This window comes from Solea solea, chromosome 9 (genome assembly GCF_958295425.1).
Source record: "Solea solea chromosome 9, fSolSol10.1, whole genome shotgun sequence".
NCBI classification, from domain to species: domain Eukaryota; kingdom Metazoa; phylum Chordata; class Actinopteri; order Pleuronectiformes; family Soleidae; genus Solea; species Solea solea.
In genome coordinates, this window is record NC_081142.1 from 18,747,513 (window position 1) to 18,768,573 (window position 21,061).

A 21,061-nucleotide genomic window follows, 5' to 3' on the forward strand; every position below is an offset into this window, starting at 1 on the left:
GAAAGATTAGAGAGGCTGAGTGGGACAACTGTGCCCAATAATGTTTTATAACTATTAAATCAAAAGGACTCAACAAGATGAAAGAAGAAACAAAAGAAAATTTAACTCTGACTTCTGACTTCTGAAATTGAAGCTTTAACAGAAAAAGAACAGCGGAACATACAAGTCTAGTCTGATTTACTGCCTCTACCTTTTGTCACAAATGCATCAAACTGGATCGTCTACAAGGTGACTAACACTTCAGTGCACATACTTTGAGTTTCTCCAAGTGACAAACCACTGGAGTGGCGCACAGACGTGGAATGAGAAGGTGAAATCCTCCCCTGGACTGAGTCCACTGACCGGCATCCTCAGGATCCCCAGGACTAAAAGGAAGGTCATCCTGTCCACGGTCCATGGTCCCCATTCGTTCTTGTAACCCTCAGAGTTAAGTGGATTTATATGCTCCTGAATGGAGAAACCTGAGAAGAGGAATTTTAACACTTGCACTGAAGAAGGCTTCCAGGACTAGTGGCTGCTCATATCAATACTTGCAAAAATGGAAACCATTTTTTTTGATTTTCTGGTTGTTTTACACACCGAGACATGCTGAAATACGGCAAAGGGAGTGGAAGGGCAGGAACATCCACTCTGTGCTGAACCCAGGAAGATCAGCTGTTCTGGAGAGGCATGTCCTACAGTAATTGGACACATGTGATCTGAGGAGATGTACCCTTTTGTAATTTCTGTAAAAAAGACATTGCGCTAAAGAAGATAGGGAAACCGATTACTTGACCTATATATCAGCAGCTATGACCACTTACTTCCGCAGCCATGAGTTCTGTTGTAGCCCCAAGAAGTCCGGCAGTGGCACAGCTAAGGGAAAATCTGGCAAAGCAAAGGCCAAAGCTGGCAAGAATGTCTCTCATTCGAGGCATAACCAGAATTTACTGCAAATACAGACACCAAATCACCAACTTCAACCTTCACCACTACACTCACCAAAGAAACTTGCCCATTCGCCGAAACACGGCTGCCATTCACCAAAACACCTGCTACCATCTCCCTCTCCGAGCTACTACCACATAGCACCAGCATCTTCATGTCATCAATTAGCTCCACCGTCGCCAACATACCACCCTGCTCCGCAGTCACAAAATCACCTACCTCACTCGCCAAGCCACCACCAGCTTCATCTGTCGCCGAGTCACCAGCAGCTTCATCTGTCGCCAAGTCATCAGCAGCTTCATCTGTCGCCGAGTCACCAGCAGCTGCAGCATCTCTCTCAAAACCAGCATCAGAACCATGCTCCGAGTTCACCCTGTCACCTACTGGCTTCGCACTCGACACATCAACTGTACCACCATCAACCGCAGCAGATACAGCTCCATTCACCCAGTCACCAGTTGCTGTTCCAGCAGTATCAACACCACCACGACCGCTGCCCTTCTCCTCTCCCTCATGCCTCCCAGTCGTTGTCTATCCACCCATTTCACTCAGCACAGCTCCCCCTGTGTTCCGGTCTAGACGGATATGGGTGGAACACCTTGCCAACCAATCTGGTCCCCAGGGGCTCAAAAGGAAAGTTCCCCAACCTGAGGGACAGTGTGAAGAAGAGTCCCACGAAGAGCAAAGACAAGGGAATGGCTGGAAGCAGGCCATGGACCAATGACATGTACATCTGGAGAGCACACTTGGCGGAAACTCCCCTACGTGTGCCACTCATTCACCTCCCACAAATACAGGCTTGTGTGCAGGTAGGTTTGATGGGTGGTTGTATACAGTAGGTACTTCACTGTATACCCCTGGTCCTGCTTCCCATTAAAGCATAAACTATGTGTACCCAAAGAACATTTAATGTTGTTCACCTTTGTCTCGTGTTGCCTCACTGAGGTCTTGACATAAGTGTATGTCGGTAGTCTGTTGTATAAGCATCTGACCCATCTTGACTTGCTCCTGGAAACATATTAGACACTAAATGAATGATATTCCATCAAACACACTACATTACCTTGTGATGGTCAGTACACATATCCAGTAGTACACTAGCTGCTGTACGTAAACCCTAAGTGGACTCATGTTTGACCACATCTGTGTGGGCATTTTGGAAATGGAAGGTCACTCCTGTAATGTTGCCATTATCTTTTGTCAAACTACCCTTTTAAACAAAGCACCAACAGCCTGAGGTGCATCAGTGCTTTCCCCACCAAACCTCAGTTCTAAGCTTTCAGCCAAAGTGCAACATATTAATAGTCTGTGTGACGTGACCCTCGTCAAAGTAATTCTGGGAAATATAGCAAACTGATGGATTGAGCTGATTGTGCTGTGATTTACCCCAATAAGTCATTATAAAACAAAGTGTACTGTTGATTGATTCATCACAGACTGCTGATAATGGCAGTGTACGAGGGTTGTGGTCAATTCCATTTTTGCCAGTGATATAACCAAAAGAGCATAACCAAACCGGACTTGCATGTTGTTGGGAAACAGCCAGCTGCCTCTTAGCTGTTGTTGGGGTAAAGTTCATGCCCTGTACAGTACATCTGCTGTGGATGCACTGAGATAGCAGGTATTGGTAGTCTGATTAATGTGATTAGCATGGCTGTTTTGATTCGATTAGTCACACTTCATCTAATTTGCTCATTAGTCAAATTGAGTTTCCTTACACATTAGGAAGACGGAGTAGAGTAGTGATATTAGGTGTGTGGCGTGTGTACAGTCCTCACTACTTACGGTGAAAAATATGGGGTCATGGGGTATGAGAAATAAAGCTTTTACATTTTCTAACTGCACATGATCTTAATTGTATCCAACTTTATTTTTGATGTGTCCCCAGTATAACATAGCACAAGTAGGGCAGTGCTGATGATGATGATTAGTATTACAATGGCCAGATACTGTCCTAAATTCCTTGATCAGATATTTGAAAAATAGAGAAGTATTAGAATTAGTTACAAAGTGAAACCATAAAAATTATGTATTACATAGCTGGTTCACTGAGCACAAGTTGGAAAGAGAGATGTGGTCTAGATATGGGTTTTGTGTGTATGTGTGTGTGTGTGTACTTATTTGTTGTTTTCTGGCATAAACTGTGACCCTGTCAGGACCAGTAGTCCTCATGGAGACCTAACCTAATGAGGCAGAGCCTCATTTCTGAGGTTCAACAGGTAAAGTTTAGCTAAGATTTGAATTGTGGTTAGGTTAAGGTTAGGGTAGGCATTTACTGGTTATGGTTAAGGTTAGAGTTAATGCTTTGTTTAGGCTGTGAATACAATAAATGGAACTCAAAGTAGTGTCTTTAAAATGATAGCTCACTGCGCTAAACCTGTGTGGGTGTGTTTTTGTTTGTGTTTGTTCTTTTGGCCCTATATTTTATTTTGAGGTTTTCAAAACACCAAGAAAGAAAGAAACACACAGATTGTAAATGAAGCATAATTATACAGTGATCGTCTGTAACCTCCTGCCTTTGAGTTTGTTTTTTTCGCCCCCTCATTCAAATGAACACACACACACACACACACAGGAATCCTCACAGCTGCAACTGTCTCCTTACTGTATTCTCTTCATCACTGTCTTTCTCTCAGCCTTCCTCTGTGTCTGTTTTTATGCTGCTGAATACTGTATTTATATATATATATGTATATTTTTTTTTTTTAACTTTAACTAACACATTTAGGGGAGGTTTTTGTGCATCTGTCAGCACCCTCTGCTCTGTTGCTGTTGTTGAACAGACAGATTTGACTCCTCCCGTCGTGCTTGTAATCCCTCTGATCCCCTGCCTCCTCCTCCCCTCCCAATACTCTTCCTTTTTCCCATGTGGGATCAACCTCCAGTCATTTTGACTGACAGACAGACAGTTGGACATGTGGTGGACACACACACACACACACACACACACACGGAGTGAGATAATATATTTGTGTGTGTGAGTTGGAGAGAGAAGATAAAGAAGTGGAAAGGGGGGGTGAGAGAGGTTAGGATTAGTGTAGAGAAATAGATGCAATTGCTGCTCTGTTGTGCGTTGATGCTGTGGAATCCGGGTGGACTGTTCATTTTGTGGTTAGCTTGTTTGTGTGTCTGATTGTGTTGGTTTCTGAACTTCTTTTTATGGGCAGAGCTTCAGGTTGTCTTGCATGGACTGACTTGATCATTGGCATGTTTGTTGACCATAGCTGCAGACACTGGATGAGTGAGCAGTTGCAAAGGTTAGAGGAGACTAGAGGTAAACGCTAACATGAGGGCTGGTACTCGTCTTGGAAATGTTGTGCTTATTTGTTAGCTTTTGAAAGAGTTTGTCATATTCGCTGTGCTGACTTTGGAAAAGAGGAAAGATGATGTCTCTCAACATCTTGGAGAGGGAGCTTAGAGAAGAAACACTTGGAGGAAGAGGAAGAAGACAGGACACAGTGTAGGGCATTTTGGATATATAAAATCATCAGCTGGATATGGGATGTTAATTTAATTCAGGACTCTGGATGCAGCTGACATGCAATTATGATGGTGTATGAAAGTGCAGTGCAGCATCTTCTACCAAAGGAATACTTCAAAAATCCCATTATCATTTTCTTCTTTGTGATATAGTAATGAATACTCGTCGACAGTGTAGCAGAGCTTTAACAAACACTCCACTTAAGTGAGGTTGGCGGTGTAGTACACTAGTACAGTCCAGTATATGGGAGCTTTGCAGTATGTCATGTGGTGTATGCAGTTGCTCCATGGTGGTAATCCGTAGCAGAGGTTCTCTACATGCTGTACCAAAACATGAGACGAGTAAGTCTTTTGTCTGTCTCTGTTTTGCACTTTTCCCTCTGCAGCACAACACTGTCCGTGTTTTCCATTCGATTACGTCCTTCAACATAAAAGGGGATTGAAAATGTTTGTGTTTTCTCTTGCAGGCCAACCCCCCTCCAGTGGTGGTCAACACAGACAGCATCGACGTCCCCCCATATGTGAGTACCTGCTGTCATATATGCATCTCTACTCGGCTGTGTATGTGTGTCCTGCTGTGCACTCTGTCTGCACATCTGGAGGTGACACTGTGACCAAAATCAAGTGTGATTAATCAGGCAGACATGAGTTTATGACAACGACTAAGTTACTTATTCGTGGTTGAGTGTGGCCGACCATTTGTGGCTGGTTTAATAAAGGAAAGGGAAAATTGAAGTTGGTCTTGGGGTTTGTTGTAAAGGTGAAAATTTAGAGCTCCACTTCACTACACACTACACTGTGTCTGAACTACTGCAACCCTGTGATAAAGTGGTCATAATGGTGGCCATATCTGTGATTTTTGTTCCTTTATCACTGCTTTCAAAATGGATTGATGAGGCAAATGCACTTAATAAATGTAATGCTTTTATTGTATATGTCTTGGTTTGCAGACTACACTTGCACTACAACATTTTACAGACAAAATGGTTCATTTATTATTAAAAAAAAAAAAGGCCATACTGAAAGATAAATATTGATGAAAATATAATAGTTGAAGCCAAGTGAATTTAATCAGAGGACCTGTGACTGCTGTAGACTCTAGAGTTCAATGAATGCATGTTTTGTGTCATTAATACATTTCCAAACTTGTTTTTTTAGTAACATTTTGTGATAATATCAGTTAAAAAAAAAATTATTTTATTATTTTTTGGGTTAATTTACTTGTTGACATTTTGGGAGCTTTGGTTTCATCTTTCTCTCCAGTAAATGTGTGTAACATTTAGTCACTCGTAGTCCTGGTCCTGGTTTTGGACCAAAAAAAAACCTTAGTCCAGAATTAGATGGATGCAGATGTCATTTCACAGTTTTACCAGCTGCCACAGAGACTCAGTGTCTGTTGTTGTCAGATAGGTTTATTATTTAATTATCAGGGAATTACTCCCCATTTCCACTGCTTGAAAACAAGGAATACATTCTCTTTCTTGGAGATTTCACTCTGTACGTCACAGATATTATTATATGTTTGTCAAATAATATTAAAAACTGCTGCTGCTTTTATTTTAAATTCAGCTCAGGCAAAATCGGTCCACATTATTTTCTATTGACAGAATACGGACATGTTTTGTGTATTGATTTAAAGATATCTCATAAGTAACCAACCCAGTATGATCATAAATATAATTGTATGGCAGGTAAGAGTACAGTACATGGTCGCTGGTGACAGTTTGAAATGACAGGAATTCAAAATCTAAATGAATCTGACTGCACAGAGACACAGATTACAGCCAAGGGGATTACACTGGGCCATTGGGATGCCACTCAACCACCATGTTTTTGTGTGTGCGTGTGTGCCATGCGTGTGTGTCCCTGCAGCAGTTATAACAGGAGTTATATACACTAATTTTCCAGTATCAACCAAGTGCGACACAAAATTTCTCATAATCTTTCAGGTTAGATTTTTAATTCTGCATCATTTTCATTTAGTCAGCAAATATCAATGTTAATGTGTTTTGTAGTTACGGACAGACTGAGCCGAGCCGTGTGATTGGCTCACGGGGAACTCGTCAGGGACGTTCTTAAATATGACATCAGAGACACGTCATCATTAAGTATGCATTACCACTGTTAATCTGTGGGTTTCATGCGTCATTCATAAATCATAAAAGGCCTAAATTCACCTTTCTATCATCCTGACATTTGTTGCGTAATAGTGTAATCAGCAGAAAGGTTATATTACAACACCGGAGTTTTTTAAATCACAGTGACGCTTAGTGTTGTGTACATTCATTCTTGTGGTGCAGAAGCAGTGACAGTGTGATGCAACATGGAAGGATGGTGTATGCATTATAGATTAGAAGATTTTTGTTATCAAATGTAAAGATATGAAACCAAGAATCTGAAAATTTAACAAAGCTGAAAACAAGCTGAAAATATCAGCTAATTGTTGAATATAAAAGGTTTTAGTGGATATTTTTGGTGCCCATTGTATGAAATGTAATCCTCACCACTTCTCTCTTCTCTTCCTCTTCATCAGGTCAATGGAACAGAAGCAGACTATGAGTATGAGGAAGTCACGTTGGAGCGGGTAAAGACTCACATGCAGTGACAACAACACACCATCAACTTGCGTGCTTATTAATTACATTCACTCTAAACGTATTCAGGGACAGAACCTCCATCTGTTCAGTCTGACCTCCATCCTCCCTTAACGCTCCTATATAATCACAGCAAAAACATTAGTGCTATTGGGAGCAGGCATTATATTGCGTCCCTCTTTGTGAAATAATAATGATTATTATTATATGAACTGCGATTAGGGCTGCAACTAACAATTATTTTCATAATCGATTGATCTGTCTGAGTAATTATTTGGTCCATAAAATGTGAATAAATGTTGTTCAGTGTTTTTCAAACCTGGAAATTATGATGAATAGTATTTAGGAAGCAAATAAAACAACACAAACTGAACTTAACATAATGAACATAAAATGATAATTAATTATTATTATTATTTTTGATGATGGACTTGAGGCCGTACAGTAGCGTCGTCAGAGATGAACATTTCTGAACTTCAAGCATAAAATAGACGTTTACCACCTCTGTCGCACCTATCTTTGTTTTCAGTTGACTTTCCTGTTTACCCTCCCTCTCGTCTTCTTGCTTTTCCTTCGCTGCATCTCACCACCGGTACGACTTTATTGCCCATCCTTCCCTTTCTTTCTTTTCCTGAACCGCCCATTATATTCCCATTTGTCTCACCCTGAGGCTTTCTCTTAGTCTCTCTATCTCGCTCTCTCTCCTTCTCTCACTCTATTCTCCTGTGACCTGGTTCTGTCTGGTTGACTGGATCTACTTTAAAGAAACTATGGACCTACATGCAAACACGAGCACTGACATTACACTTGCGTATTACAGCTTAAGGCCCGATGACGGAACAGGAGCGAGAGAGAGTCGATTTAAAGATAAAGCGATAATCCCTGATCTTTATTAATAATCAGCAACATTTGGAGAGTAACTAATACATGTTTATGTTTATGTGAAGTGCAAATCATGGCAATGTTATATGTAGTATGACAATAAAACAAGGTAGTTGAGTGAAATTTGCTGAGTTAATACACTGTACAGTTTATTTGATGTTGTGTGGTGAGAGATTTTATAAGTCAGTGTAGTATTTGTGTAACCAAGCTCAAAGTGTGTCTTATTTTATTAACATAAACATCTTGAAATATCAGTATAGTATTAAAAACAAACAACAGAAGCAAAAGCTTTTATCTCTCTTTAATCATCCAGTAAAAATCCTACCTTTATCCCTCCAATAATGATCTTTTAAAATCAGTTTTGATGACCAATATACTGTATGTTTAACCCATTAAAACACACTTTGTGTCTATGTAGGGTAACTCTGGCCTTGGGTTCAGTATCGCAGGAGGGACTGATAACCCCCACATCGGAGAAGACCCCTCCATCTTCATCACCAAGATTATACCTGGAGGTGCTGCAGCTCAAAATGGACGACTCAGGTATTAAACTGCACATTCTTGTGAAAAACAAGGGCTGTGTGGTGTTATTCTAACCTCAACTAAGCTGATTCCCGTTGTCTGTAACACTATTTTTGACTTAGGTACTCGCAGCACATTATTGTAGTTAGCATTAGTTCTGTTGTTGCCCATGCAGCAAAAGTCAATGTTTCTAAAGGATGCTTCATCATAAGCGTCACTGAAGGGGCTTCCAGTGTAATTACTGTTGTGAATACTGAAATTTAATATCTTGCCCTCAGCAATTTTGCTAAGACATTTTACTGCCTGTGGTAGCAGAGACGCTCTTTTGTTATGAGCAGCAACTGTGTGGTTGAACTAGAGATTTCCTGTAAATGACTCTTCACTTTAAGTAACCAGAGTCTGTGGTGCGTTGTAATGCGACTGAGTTACGCACACCTGTCCCGACCCCTTTATGATTTCTGTAAATGAACCTTAAAAATATGTTGTTGAGCAAAAGGACAAACAACTAAATCATTTCTGCCATGTCTAGTTGTAGAGTGATGGCTATGACGCGTGTTTTTTCCTGATCTTTTTAAGCGATGTCCTAAAGCATTTTACTGATGTGCAGGGTGAATGACTGCATAGTCCGGGTAAATGAGACGGACGTCAGGGACGTGACCCACAGTGGCGCTGTGGAGGCACTGAAAGATGCAGGAGGTCTGGTCCGGCTGTGTGTGCGACGCAGGAGGAGCCTCTCTGAGAGAGTCATGGACCTTAAACTGGTCAAAGGACCAAAAGGTGAGTTAATACTTCAAAATCTGTCTGAAATAATAAGACGGTAAGATAGTTTTATTTAGGCTTTGTATTCGTGGGGGTCACTGGGGCCAATCCCAGTCTTCGGACTTCTGTGGGAGGTAACTGGAGAACCTGAAGAAAACCCACGCCCACACGAGGAGAACATACAAACTCCATGCAGAAAGGCCCATGTTCGGAACATGGATCTTCTTGCTGCAAAGGCAAGAGCGCTAACCACTACACCATCCGTATTGCTGACCTTTTAGCTTTAAGGGTTCTTATGGTGAGACGGCAGATTGTGTTACACAGGAGTTTCCTCCACCCACTTTTCCTTTTTCTAAGCATGTCAAGCAACTACGAAATATGTAGTTCCTCTTTGCTTAGTAAGCTTCTGCTTTAAAATCCAAAACATATGTTCTGGCTAGTTTGTCCGAAAATGGCAGCGCATTATGGCGGCCTCTGTAAAACAAGGACCTTGCCTGAAGAACTCATAATGAACACATTCTCAGGCTATAAAAACCAAACCATTTTTATTCCACTTAAATACATGTACAAACATAATTATGTGCCATGTCACACACTGGAACTTTGAGGGAACACAAGCCTCATCTGGTGAGAATCAAAATGAGAAAGCTGAACAAGGAGCTGACTGTTAAAGCAGCAGCGCTGACATCATGACCATCACCACCATGACAGCTACTGCCCCCCCCCCAACTAACTTTACAAATGACAAACGCACGAAGAAGCCCATATTACTGTGATAAATGACTCAACACGATATTGATGTGATTGTTTTCTCACAGGTTTAGGGTTCAGCATAGCAGGTGGAGTTGGAAACCAGCACGTCCCAGGTGACAACAGCATCTACGTGACCAAAGTCATCGAGGGAGGGGCTGCACACAAAGACGGACGGCTACAAATAGGGGACAAACTTGTAGCTGTAAGAACCTTTTTTTCATGTTTTCTACCAATTGACGTTAACCTTTTATCATACAAGTATCATACATGAGGATTATTATGCAAATGATCGTCCTGTACGCCAAAAACTGTCTACATCACAGTCTGCAGTGAGGAAAAAATTAAACGCTATGCAAAAGACCTTTGCTTAAACAAGTCTTAGATAATGGCCTCAATCAGATCATGAAAAATGTCCCTTAAAATCCTTACCATCACTATATATTATATGCAGTAAATGTTATTTTATTTATCCCTTTATGACACTAAATATGTAATGGATTGACCTCATTAAAACCAAAAGCGTAACATCTCAGCTATAATATAATATATAGGAGTTGTTTTTACTTTATTTTGAGTATTGAGCAAACACAGGGCTTTTTTTATATCTATACATATTACCTATCTGTGTTGTATTCTAAATCTAATTCAGGTATCACAGATAGGCACAAAGTAAAGTTAATTCAAGGCAACATGATTAGAGCTGTTTCTATTAAATCAGTGTCCAGCAGTAAGATACACGAGCACTGCCACAACACTGCATGACAGCATCCCTGCTGTAAGCCTCGTTGTTTTCTGCCTGTTGTCTGACTGTCATGTCTAATGTCTAATACATTATGTGTTTGTGTGTCTCCTCTCCAGGTCAACGGCTCCTGTTTGGAGGAGGTCACTCACGAGGAAGCGGTGGCTGTGCTAAAATCGACGACTGACGTCGTGTACCTGCGCATCTCCAAACACACGTCCCTTTTTATCAATGACAACTTCCCTCCTCCTGATGTCACTAATTGTAAGCGCACACACACCCTTAACCCCTACTTCTGACTAACCTTTCTCAAAATGTCCTCCTCTTCATGTACATGTCCAATATCTAATAACTGCGTGTCACTAATTGTTGCAGTTGAGCAGGTGTGTCAGATGAAAACATAAGCAATTTTAACAGCTAACGCCAGTAAGATATTGCACCAATTCAAGCCGTCGACCCATTAAAACAGACCGTGTAACAGAATGTGTGCATTCTGAGGCAACAACACTAGCCACTTTTTTTTTTCTTTTTTCTGTACATAGCTCCTCCCTACTCACCGTTGACGGCGCTCCCCCTCCCTTCCCCTCTACTGGTCATGTGCATTTGTTTTCAATTTGAAAAAAGCTTGTCCGATGTTTACTCATGTGTGGCTCCTTCCAGTCGTTCCTCGTTCTCGCTTCCTCTCGCAGCAGTTTGCTTCATTTTCACTGGCTCTGTCTTGATTAACGTCTAAAATAAGTATTGTACTTGGGGATTATCCTGTACTTGTGTCAGCAGCTGGGATTCCTTTGTTTGTTTTAAGTACTTTAAAGGATTTTTACCCTAATTTACCAGACTGGGGCTGTCTTTACTCCCCCTACTGATTGTTAGTGGAAAACCAGCCTCGCAAGATCAAGGCTGCCGACCCCGAGACTTCAGAATTGCTTCTCGGCCACTAAACACACACACAAAAACCCCAACCTTGTCACTGAATAACTGCTGCATGTCGTCAGAGTATCAATGACTCTACAAGCTGTTGCTTAATGATTCATTATTATCTCTCCTTTTGTAAAAACCTTGTCATATTTGCATTTTTTTTTATCCTCAATTAAGTAATTAGGAAACTATTTTTTATATCTGTGCTCAATCCCATTTGGTGAAAAAGATGTAATCGTATTCAGAAGATTACACAGTACAATGATTGCATATCTCCCCAGGTTTATTTTGCATGTGTTATACGAGAGTCTGATAATCAGGGGGATTAAAAATAAAGTCTTCTCCTTCCAAAGCATTATTAAACAGGTTCTGAATCTAACACTTAATACTTTCTATATCTGTTGCTTAAACAACACATTTCAAATAAGCTACAATATCTATCGCGTGATCGGAGCCAACTTTTCTATGTTATAAACAGAGGTATAGTAAGTGAAGTGTACCTTGATTCTTAATTCTTTATATATGACAACATAAGAAAACAAGACAATGTATTGTTTTTCTTTGTGCCTCTCCAGCGTATTCTCCACAACAAGACAACCACGTGAGCCCGTACATGAGTGGCAGTCAGTCTGTAAGCCCCGCTCCGTTAACCACACCCAGATACTCCCCTCTGCCCAGGGCCATGACCACAGACGACGACTTCACCAGGTGAGAAATCACACGTGGTCACCAAGGCCAAACGAAAGAGTTATTACATTCCTGTGAACATAAAAACCTCAGAATATGTCTATGTCTGGCAACAACATTCACTCGATGATTCACCCTGATTCAGTTTGGTCGGACCTCACAATCACCATAACTGAAGAATAAACATGCTGATTATGACACGTTTCCACACAAACGTTTAATAGCATCTTGCATCCAAAACATCACAGGTCGACTGCACGGTAATTTGTTTGTCAGGGAAAAGGATTAGGGTCTCATCAGAATTCTGGCTTCTTTATTTTGTTTCCATCCATTTTCTACCGCTTTATCCTCTACAGTTTATATTATCTTATTTGATAAAATCCTCTTCACATCCAGATACAGTGTGGAACAGGGTGCAGTGGTGTGGTTTCAGCGCAACTGATTCATCCCACCCGCTCCCTTGTCAAAGCTACGCCCTCACAACACAAAAACACACGCTGCCTGACAATTTACGGAGGCTGACTGGATGAGAGACAGCTTTGTTTATACTGACATCACGTGTGAGTCGCCTGTAAGAAAACACAATATCGTCACAATGAACTACACGCAGGTAGAAGGTCCGTGAGTGACAGGTACGCCAGCAAATCAATCTGTTTAAGTACAATCAAATGACTGTTTGTGTTAATTACAGTATTGCGAGCGCTACAGACGCTGGATCTTTTTTTGTTTTTTCCAGACAACTTAATTTATCGGTGGTTGTCAGGACATGTAGAGGATTTCATCAAGTACTACAGACTGCAGAGTTAATGTTAACTACTTTTTCTGCCACTATTTGTCACCAATCGTGACTATATTTCATGCAATTTGATGGCAGAGGCATATACAAGTTATGTTTGACCACATTAATGCTTGATATTTTGTGATGCACTCTCTCTAACCTAGATATCCAGCCATAACTCCTGAATATTGGACTAAAATTAATGTTTATGTGTAATAACAGCAGCTTTGTGAAAGGCTCTTGATACCAAATCACATCAACTTAATCAGTTTCTAAGTCTCTGATTAAGTTTAGAGCTAAGACTGGAATTTTTGGTTAGTTTAAGGCCAGGGTTAGGCCTAAACTGGTTATGGTTAAGGGTTAAAGGGTTGTTTAGGCTGTCCAAACGAATGGAAGTCAGTGCAGTGTCCTAAGAATAGCTGCACAAAATCTGTGTGAAAAAGGCAAGAGGCAGGGCAAATCAGGCCACATATGTACACACACACGCACATACAGGCATGCAGATGCTGCTCCACTGTCTTTAATCCATTTTAATGGACGGATTACAGCCTATCACAGGCCTCGTCACTCGCCTGGCATCGCCGTGGTTACCAGAATATGACTCATTTTGTCACGAAGCTCTGGGCCAATCAGAGCTCAGATGTTTGTGAGTAAATCAGATAAGCCTCAGACTGACTGCGTGATGGTCATTTTTTAAGTCTGCCTGTCTCTTTTCTCCACTTCCACTTTTTTTTATCTGCGCCTCTCCCTCTCCCTCTCTCTCTCCCTAAATCATGTCTTATTGGTTTTAAGAGGATTATGACAGGGTTGTAACAACTCTCCACAGAGGGAGCACAACTTTGTATACACCTGCTTTCTACTGTGTTTTGGACTTTAGTATCACTTTCAAGACCTTAACTCAGGGCACATGCCAAAACTGATTATTATCATTTTTCCCCACTGCATTAAAGTCAATGAGAGAAACTTGAGGTGATGTCACAGGGAGTAAACTAAGTCACCATATGGACTGTCAGATTCCCTATTTTCTTACCAAGGTACAACATTTAGTTTGATATATTATATTTATTGAATTGCAGGCTACATCATAAACAAGAACATCAGCATCGCTATAGTGGTAAACACATGAGAATGAGCAAGAATATGATGAAGAGGAGAATGTTGTCCGAGTCATGGTCATTTAGTCATTTATTGTATGTGTTTGTGAATGTAGCTTTTTTCACTTGGGTTTCCCACGTGAGCTCTTTTTCTATCAATGTTTAATGATAATCAAGTTTCTTTGAATATTTACTAATCAGTTAAACCATGTAGAAGTGCACACTTAGTCAGCAGTATGTGGAGGACAGAGATAATACAGAAACCATGGTGGTGGAAGAAAACTGTCACAATACAATACTGACATCTGCTGGTCAACCAGTGAATGACCCCAATGTCACATTACTTGTTTCATCTCCACAACATGGGCTTCTATAATAGCTTTATTTTAATACAAGCATAGACACATTTAGAGCAGTATTTACTGTCTGACTGATTGTTCAGATGTCTTCATATCTGATGCATAAAAACTTATGTATATGTGATTTATACCAATATTCATACACAGGGCAACTCAAAGTGCATTACAAAGGCATAGAAATGCATTGAGAAAACCACAGAATAAAAGCAAGACATTAAAATTCAAATAGACATTAAAATCATGAATGATGAAAGTTTGATTTGCCAATAGAAGTTCAATAAAAGACAAGAAGGAATTTATTTATTTAAGAGAATTTAAGAGAAAGCTGCAGTGTTTCCAGGCCTGAATAAAATGAGCTGACAGTGTGAGCAGACCTCAGGTGTTCAGGACGTTTGTTCCACAGGTGAGGAGCAGAATATGGTGCTGCCTCTGGGAAAAACACAGTAAACACAGTCACTGATGATCTCAGGGCTCTGGCTGCTTCATAGGGAACCAATAAGTCTAGAATGTATTTCAGTGTCTTGTAGACCAAGAGTAAGATTTTGAAATCTATCCTTTGACTCGTGGGAAGCCAGTGTTGTGATCGGAGGACCCGTGTGGTGTGGTCCAGTTTCCTGTTATTACATTACATATTATAACTTCTGTGTTTGTTTTGTGTATCCTCCAGAGACCCCAGGCGGGTGGTGTTGCAGCGCGGGTCAACAGGTCTCGGTTTTAACATTGTTGGAGGAGAGGACGGAGAGGGAATCTTCATCTCTTTCATCCTGGCCGGAGGTCCGGCTGATCTCTGTGGGGAGCTACGGAAGGGAGACCGCATCCTCTCGGTATGAGCTAACACCCAGTACATTTCTGCACACACACAACTATTATTGTCACCATTTTATGACTCACATTCTGCCATTTACTTTTAGAGAATGTACAGGGATGTCCAGGGAGCCATCCTGCTGGTTCACAGTGTTCATCTGACGTTATAAATTATTAATGCGGTGTCACAGCTCACATTAAGAGAAGTTTTTGGATTAATCCACGGTGTTTACGCCCCTCAAACTTTAAAGCTCAATCTAGTGTCCTTTCCTTTGCCTATAATATCAGTCAGTCACCAGTAGTGGCTTATAGAGTATGTGTGTGTGTGTTAAAGCTATACTTCTATAAATCCTTCCTCCCACAACACCCACACACCCTCCCCCCAAAGAGAAATATGGCTTTAATACTTCAAACAGGATGAAGGCTCCAGACACTGACAGTCCCTGCAGAATGACTGTGACTGTGTTATTATGGCATGTAGGTACTGACATGGAACGATTTCATGCATGAAACAAGCTGTATTACACATACGCACTGGTACATGTAACTGCTCACCTATGGGTTATTGACTCACCAGGACGTACAGTTGCTCCGAGCATCTCATGGCACCTTTATTCCTATCGATCCAGCCTGGGCCCTAATTTTTCCATCATGTCCTCATCTGTGTGTGTGTATAGGTGAACGGTGTGGACTTGTCCAGTGCAACACATGAGCAGGCAGCTGCAGCTCTGAAGAATGCAGGACAGACCGTCACCATAGTAGCACAGTACAGACCAGAGGGTGAGTACTGCAAAATCAGTACTGTGTGATTCTATCTTCTGATCTATGTCTTAATTCATGAGAAAAGGACAACAAATAACACAACTTACACATAATATACGCTGCGCACGACACTTCAAGATTTACTGATGGTGGGAAAAGGTGGCGTACAGATAAGAGAAAATGAGACAAACGTTGAAGATATAATCTGAGCTACTACTTGTTTGTAATTCAGGCAGCACATAGTGACAATAACATATGTGGGGAAATCCCAAAAAACAATAGAAGTCAGTAGGAGAAAACAAATCATTACTGTTGTGGGCAAATAAAATACAAAATTTGAAGAATAGGCATGTAAGAAAGTAAAAATAAATAATGGGAATCATTCAGAAACTCACTTAATTTGCAAAATGCTGACACATCACACACTCACTGGTCATTTTATTCGGTACACAGGACACCAAATAAAGTGTCAAGGCTGACACCTGATGTGGTCTTCTGCTGCTATTGCCCTGTGTTTCAAGGTTTGATGTGTTGAGCATTTAGATATGGTCTTATTCTAACTATTACTAGTTGTAACAAGTGGTTGTTGGAGTTACTGTTGCCTTTCCATCCAGAGTGAACCATATGTTTGGTTCTATAAGTATACTTTATACTTGTGAGTCAAATTACATTACATGTCTTTTAGCAGACACTTTTAAAGCAACTTACAAGGGAACAGTACAGTACAACCTGCTAGGAGTGGAGTTGAAGTTGGGACCGTGAAGTCTTCAGCACACGGGGTACTGGTCTTAACCACTGAGCTACCCCACTTGTGAGGCCCCTCGGAGACATAATACATTGTTTCTTCCAAGTCTGTTGCTGCGCCTAACTCTCGGAACAATTCTTATCCATCCACAAGCCTTTTAATGGAAGTCACTGTCTTCACTCCCTATAGAAGTAAAACTTAATTTGGTTTCACAGGTTCATGGGATTCATGGGTGGGATGAATCAGTAAAATCAGTTAAACTCAATTTGGTTGTCACAAAGATAGATATAAAGCTACACACACACACACACACACACACACACACACACACACACACACACACACACACAGGCTCATACACATTATGAGTAAAAGTAATGTTTCTCTCATCCTGGATGTTTGTCTACTGGGAGTGACTGAGAAGGCCGTAACCTAGGAAACCAGGTTATTTCTGCTGATTGGCTCAGCTAATGGATGCTGTTATGGCAGGGCAGGGGGTAGGGGAGAAAGACACAGAGAGAGAGAGAGAGACTTTCCAGTTATCATCATGTTGTTGTCATTATATACTGACTCAAATATTCGGCTTGGGAATATATATGAGTTTGTTGCATCTTGTATTTTTAGTTGACAAATTCTGGATAGCAATATTTAGGTTAGGTGATTTAGCCTAGTTTTTTCCATACACTGAGGCACTGGCATGGGACAAGTGCTCAGTACTTGTATCAAAAAGTGATGTAATCTGTAAATATTTAGACCTTCAAGAGAAAGCTGTCCTTTCACTTCACTGGTGTTGTCTCTGCAGCATCGATTCTTAGAAATTAGATTTTCTCAGGGTAGAGGCACACTACAAACCCGACAATAAACACCTGCATGTATGTGCCTGAGTGGAGGTGATTCATTCACCATGTCCACTAATGGCACACATAAATGTCATATCTTGTGTCAGGTGTTGTATTTGTTGATCTGTCAAGTCACAGAGGTTTCCTTGTTTCTGCTCTGAAGTAGGATCAGCACCATGGATAGCACCCTAAGCTCTCGTGTAGCTCAAATAGTAGCTCAGAAAACATTTCTACACTTGGCATATGGTAATATGCCAGTTTCCCCTGAGAATCCCCCCCTGCAAATTAGGGTAGGTTTCAGAATACACTTTTCCTTGATAAAGCTATGGTGACAAACAATATTTTTTATGCCTTTTCCATAGGGATATAACAGGGGAAAAAAAGAAAGCCGCCAGTAATCAAGTTAAGAGATCGATACAGATCGAATGTCTGGTTTGGCTTCGTCCAGCTCTGTCTTGGCATAGATTTGTGGTTTTTGTGATTCTTACAGAGACAACACAAACACACTAAGTGTCATGTAATTAACATTCAAGGCTTTTCCTGCTCTTTGTTATTTGTTACATCTGTAGGACCCAGAGCCAGATTAAATAAATGGACTATACTAGGCAGACTGTATTTTTTGGGCCCCCCTCCATCGATGTTATTTATGAATTGAAATCTGAAACTTACCAAAGTTACTAATAAAAGTTAATTCACATTTTACATAGCATAGTCTTTGGTTATGAGTTGGTTCTTTGTATGCCAAAATAAGTCATGTGTCGTATATTAGACTATTTTTTGATTTTTATTACCGTATTTATACGTTACTACAAGGCTCTATTAAATGCTATTAAATTATCCTTATCTTATCCATTGCGAGTGTCATTGTTAAGGCAGTAGTACCAGTAAATCACCAATAGGTGTCAGCATTGCTATGTAAACAGAGCAAATAAGATAACTGTTGTAAGCTATTGCATTTTGCAGAAAATTCGATAATTAAATGTGTTGATTAAATTGAATAGTTTAATAAGTAGTCAAATATACAAAGACCAATAAAATTTGCATTAAGAGAAACTGTGCTGTAGTGGTAAAGAGGTTTATTTTCATGGACAAGCATCACCTCTCTTCCATTTTCTGGTATTCAACACTCAGCAGCTCAGCTCCTGGTCTGGACTGTTCAGCAGTTTTCTCCACTGGTCTGGATGTTTCTCTGGATGGTGTACTGTGCAGTGCTGTTTTTGGCAGCCATTCTAGATTTAGTCTTAGTTTTAGTCTATTGGACTAAAACGCTTATTAGTTTAGTCGCGTTTTAGTCATTTCTATATGTGATAGTTTTAGTCCAATTTTAGTCAACGAAAACTCAAAAAGGTTTTAGTCAGTTTTAGGTTGTTTAAAAAAAAAAAAATAAAAAAAAAAAGAAGTATAGTCTTTTAACAAATCCATTTAGGTCAATAAGTATTGGAGATTACTGTTGGGCAGAAACCTTTAAACTCCATATTTCAAATTTTCGAGTTTTTTTAATGAATTGATGCCGACTTCATCATACAACAGTGTCACACAAGTTTGACATGAAATTTCCCCCGCTGGTGGTGCGCCCTGGCTTGGAAGGGCTCGGGGCGAAGGTGGTTTACAGCGAACCCCCGCCCGGACCTCACCGCAGACATGTGCACTCGCTGCGGCTTCTCCCGCCCGGCTACCGGGGGCAGGCGGGCGGGAGAAGCCGCCGGACAATCAAAACAATTAGGTTTTGATTGTCCCTCTGTCTGGGCCCCCCTTGCCAATCGGCCAATTGCCTTTGCGTTAATCCTGCTCTGGTAGGACCTTAAACATCTACCTTCTCAGGACCAGGTCCTCATGGAGACCAAAACTTGGTCCTAATGAGGCCCAACCTTATTTCTGAGGAACTGATTAATTTTGGGGCTAATATTTGAATTGTGGTTAGGTTAAGGCTCGGATCACGCATTAACTGGTTATGGTTAAAGTTAGGGATAACCCTTTTTGTTGGCTTTGTATATAAATGGAAGACAATGCAGTGTCTAAAGAAGAATAGCTGCACAAACTGTGTGTGTGTTTGTGTGCATGGGTGCCTATGTCGTGACTATCCCACAGACCTCATTAGTGACTGTTGAATAAACTCTATAACAAACCTTCTGTCCATGCTGTGCTTTGGTCAGCATCATGCATGCATGTGTGTTTGTGTGTGTGTGTGCGTGCGTGTGTGGGTCCATCTGAGGTCCACATTTGTCCCAGTCCTGTGGCTACATCATGCAGTGACCAGCAGCTCTCCCTGTGTCTCATAAAAACACTTCCTGCCAACAAGAGAGGAGTTTGTAATAACTTGCACCAGGAGAGCTACGCGTGCATGCATGTGTGTGCATGTGTGTGTTTGTGTGTGGTCTAGGTATGACTCATGTCATTGGGACCTGAATCTGTGGATAAACCCACGTTATTGGGACTCGTCCTTCTTTTGGTGATAAAAACGATTCGCCGCAATTTAAACTTTCACATTTTGAGGTGTTTTGAGGTAAGGGTGAGATTGGGTTTAGTTTAACGAGGTGGAAATATTATATAAATGATGCAAGTCGCTGTTAAAGTTAACTCTTTAGGAAAGTGTTTGTGTGTGTGCCGGGGGAGGCATGCACAGGCAGAGACACATGGTTGGTTTAGGCTGATGCAGCACTTTATAGATCTGTGTTTATTTACAGGCGAGCAGATGGAACATGTTTGTCTGTGAAAACGTGTCATGCTGTGTCAGTAATGCAGTCACCCTCGTCATGTTTTCAGGTTGTTTTAGGCTGGGTTGAGTGTATGTCAGACCTGTGTAATAAGCAATTGGACTGGATTCTGTCCCAAAAACTACAGTTCTTTTTGTGTAAGACTTAAATTGCAGTGTGGTGCATTGAAAGCAGATTATATACACACATGATTACAAAACATTTATGTTCATGTTTATAATATTATCTTTATAGCTATTATCTCCATAACTATAGGGATCAAATCTATTAATACTGTCTTTACACAATGTGATTATATGATGGTCTGAACCCTGAGCTCTTTTAACCCCATTTTTCCAGAATAACTTTCAATATCAGGCAGTTATTTACAATTTACTGCACATTAAAATACTGTATTAACAATTTAAAATGAAGAAAAACTAAAAGTTTTATTTATAAAAAAAAAAGTTGTATTTAGTTGTACATGAACCACAGATTTGGGGTGTTAAATTTGAACAGTATAAATATAATATAAATATTTAAAATAAAATAAAAGTTTTTCTCTCAATGTCCAAAAAGAGGCCAAAAAATGGAAACTATGTTGAGTGTATTTTCCCCACGTTCTCCATTTCTGGTGACAAAGACACTTATTTGCCGGGTTCCTGCAACAGCACGAGTGAAATTACCATAATAACCACATGTTAACTTTGACGTGCAACTTCTCAGCTT

General features: G+C 40.6%; 1 protein-coding gene across 10 annotated transcripts in view; it reads left to right on the plus strand.

Annotated features, from left to right (window-relative positions):
• The window catches only part of LOC131465413 (discs large homolog 1-like protein), a 96,064-nt gene that overhangs the window by 45,878 nt on the left and 29,125 nt on the right, over window positions 1-21,061 (plus strand). For 8 of the 10 annotated variants that reach the window (XM_058638076.1, XM_058638077.1, XM_058638078.1 and 5 more), the window contains 9 exons: window positions 4,875-4,928; window positions 6,941-6,991; window positions 8,302-8,426; window positions 9,013-9,182; window positions 9,983-10,119; window positions 10,776-10,920; window positions 12,147-12,279; window positions 15,157-15,313; window positions 15,971-16,073. In XM_058638076.1, the coding sequence (XP_058494059.1) occupies window positions 4,875-4,928; window positions 6,941-6,991; window positions 8,302-8,426; window positions 9,013-9,182; window positions 9,983-10,119; window positions 10,776-10,920; window positions 12,147-12,279; window positions 15,157-15,313; window positions 15,971-16,073 (1,075 nt within the window). Of the gene's footprint in view, window positions 1-152; window positions 1,737-4,646; window positions 4,750-4,874; window positions 4,929-6,940; window positions 6,992-8,301; window positions 8,427-9,012; window positions 9,183-9,982; window positions 10,120-10,775; window positions 10,921-12,146; window positions 12,280-15,156; window positions 15,314-15,970; window positions 16,074-21,061 lie in introns of those variants that run through there. The other 2 variants (XM_058638081.1, XM_058638086.1) reach the window with 2 other exon arrangements.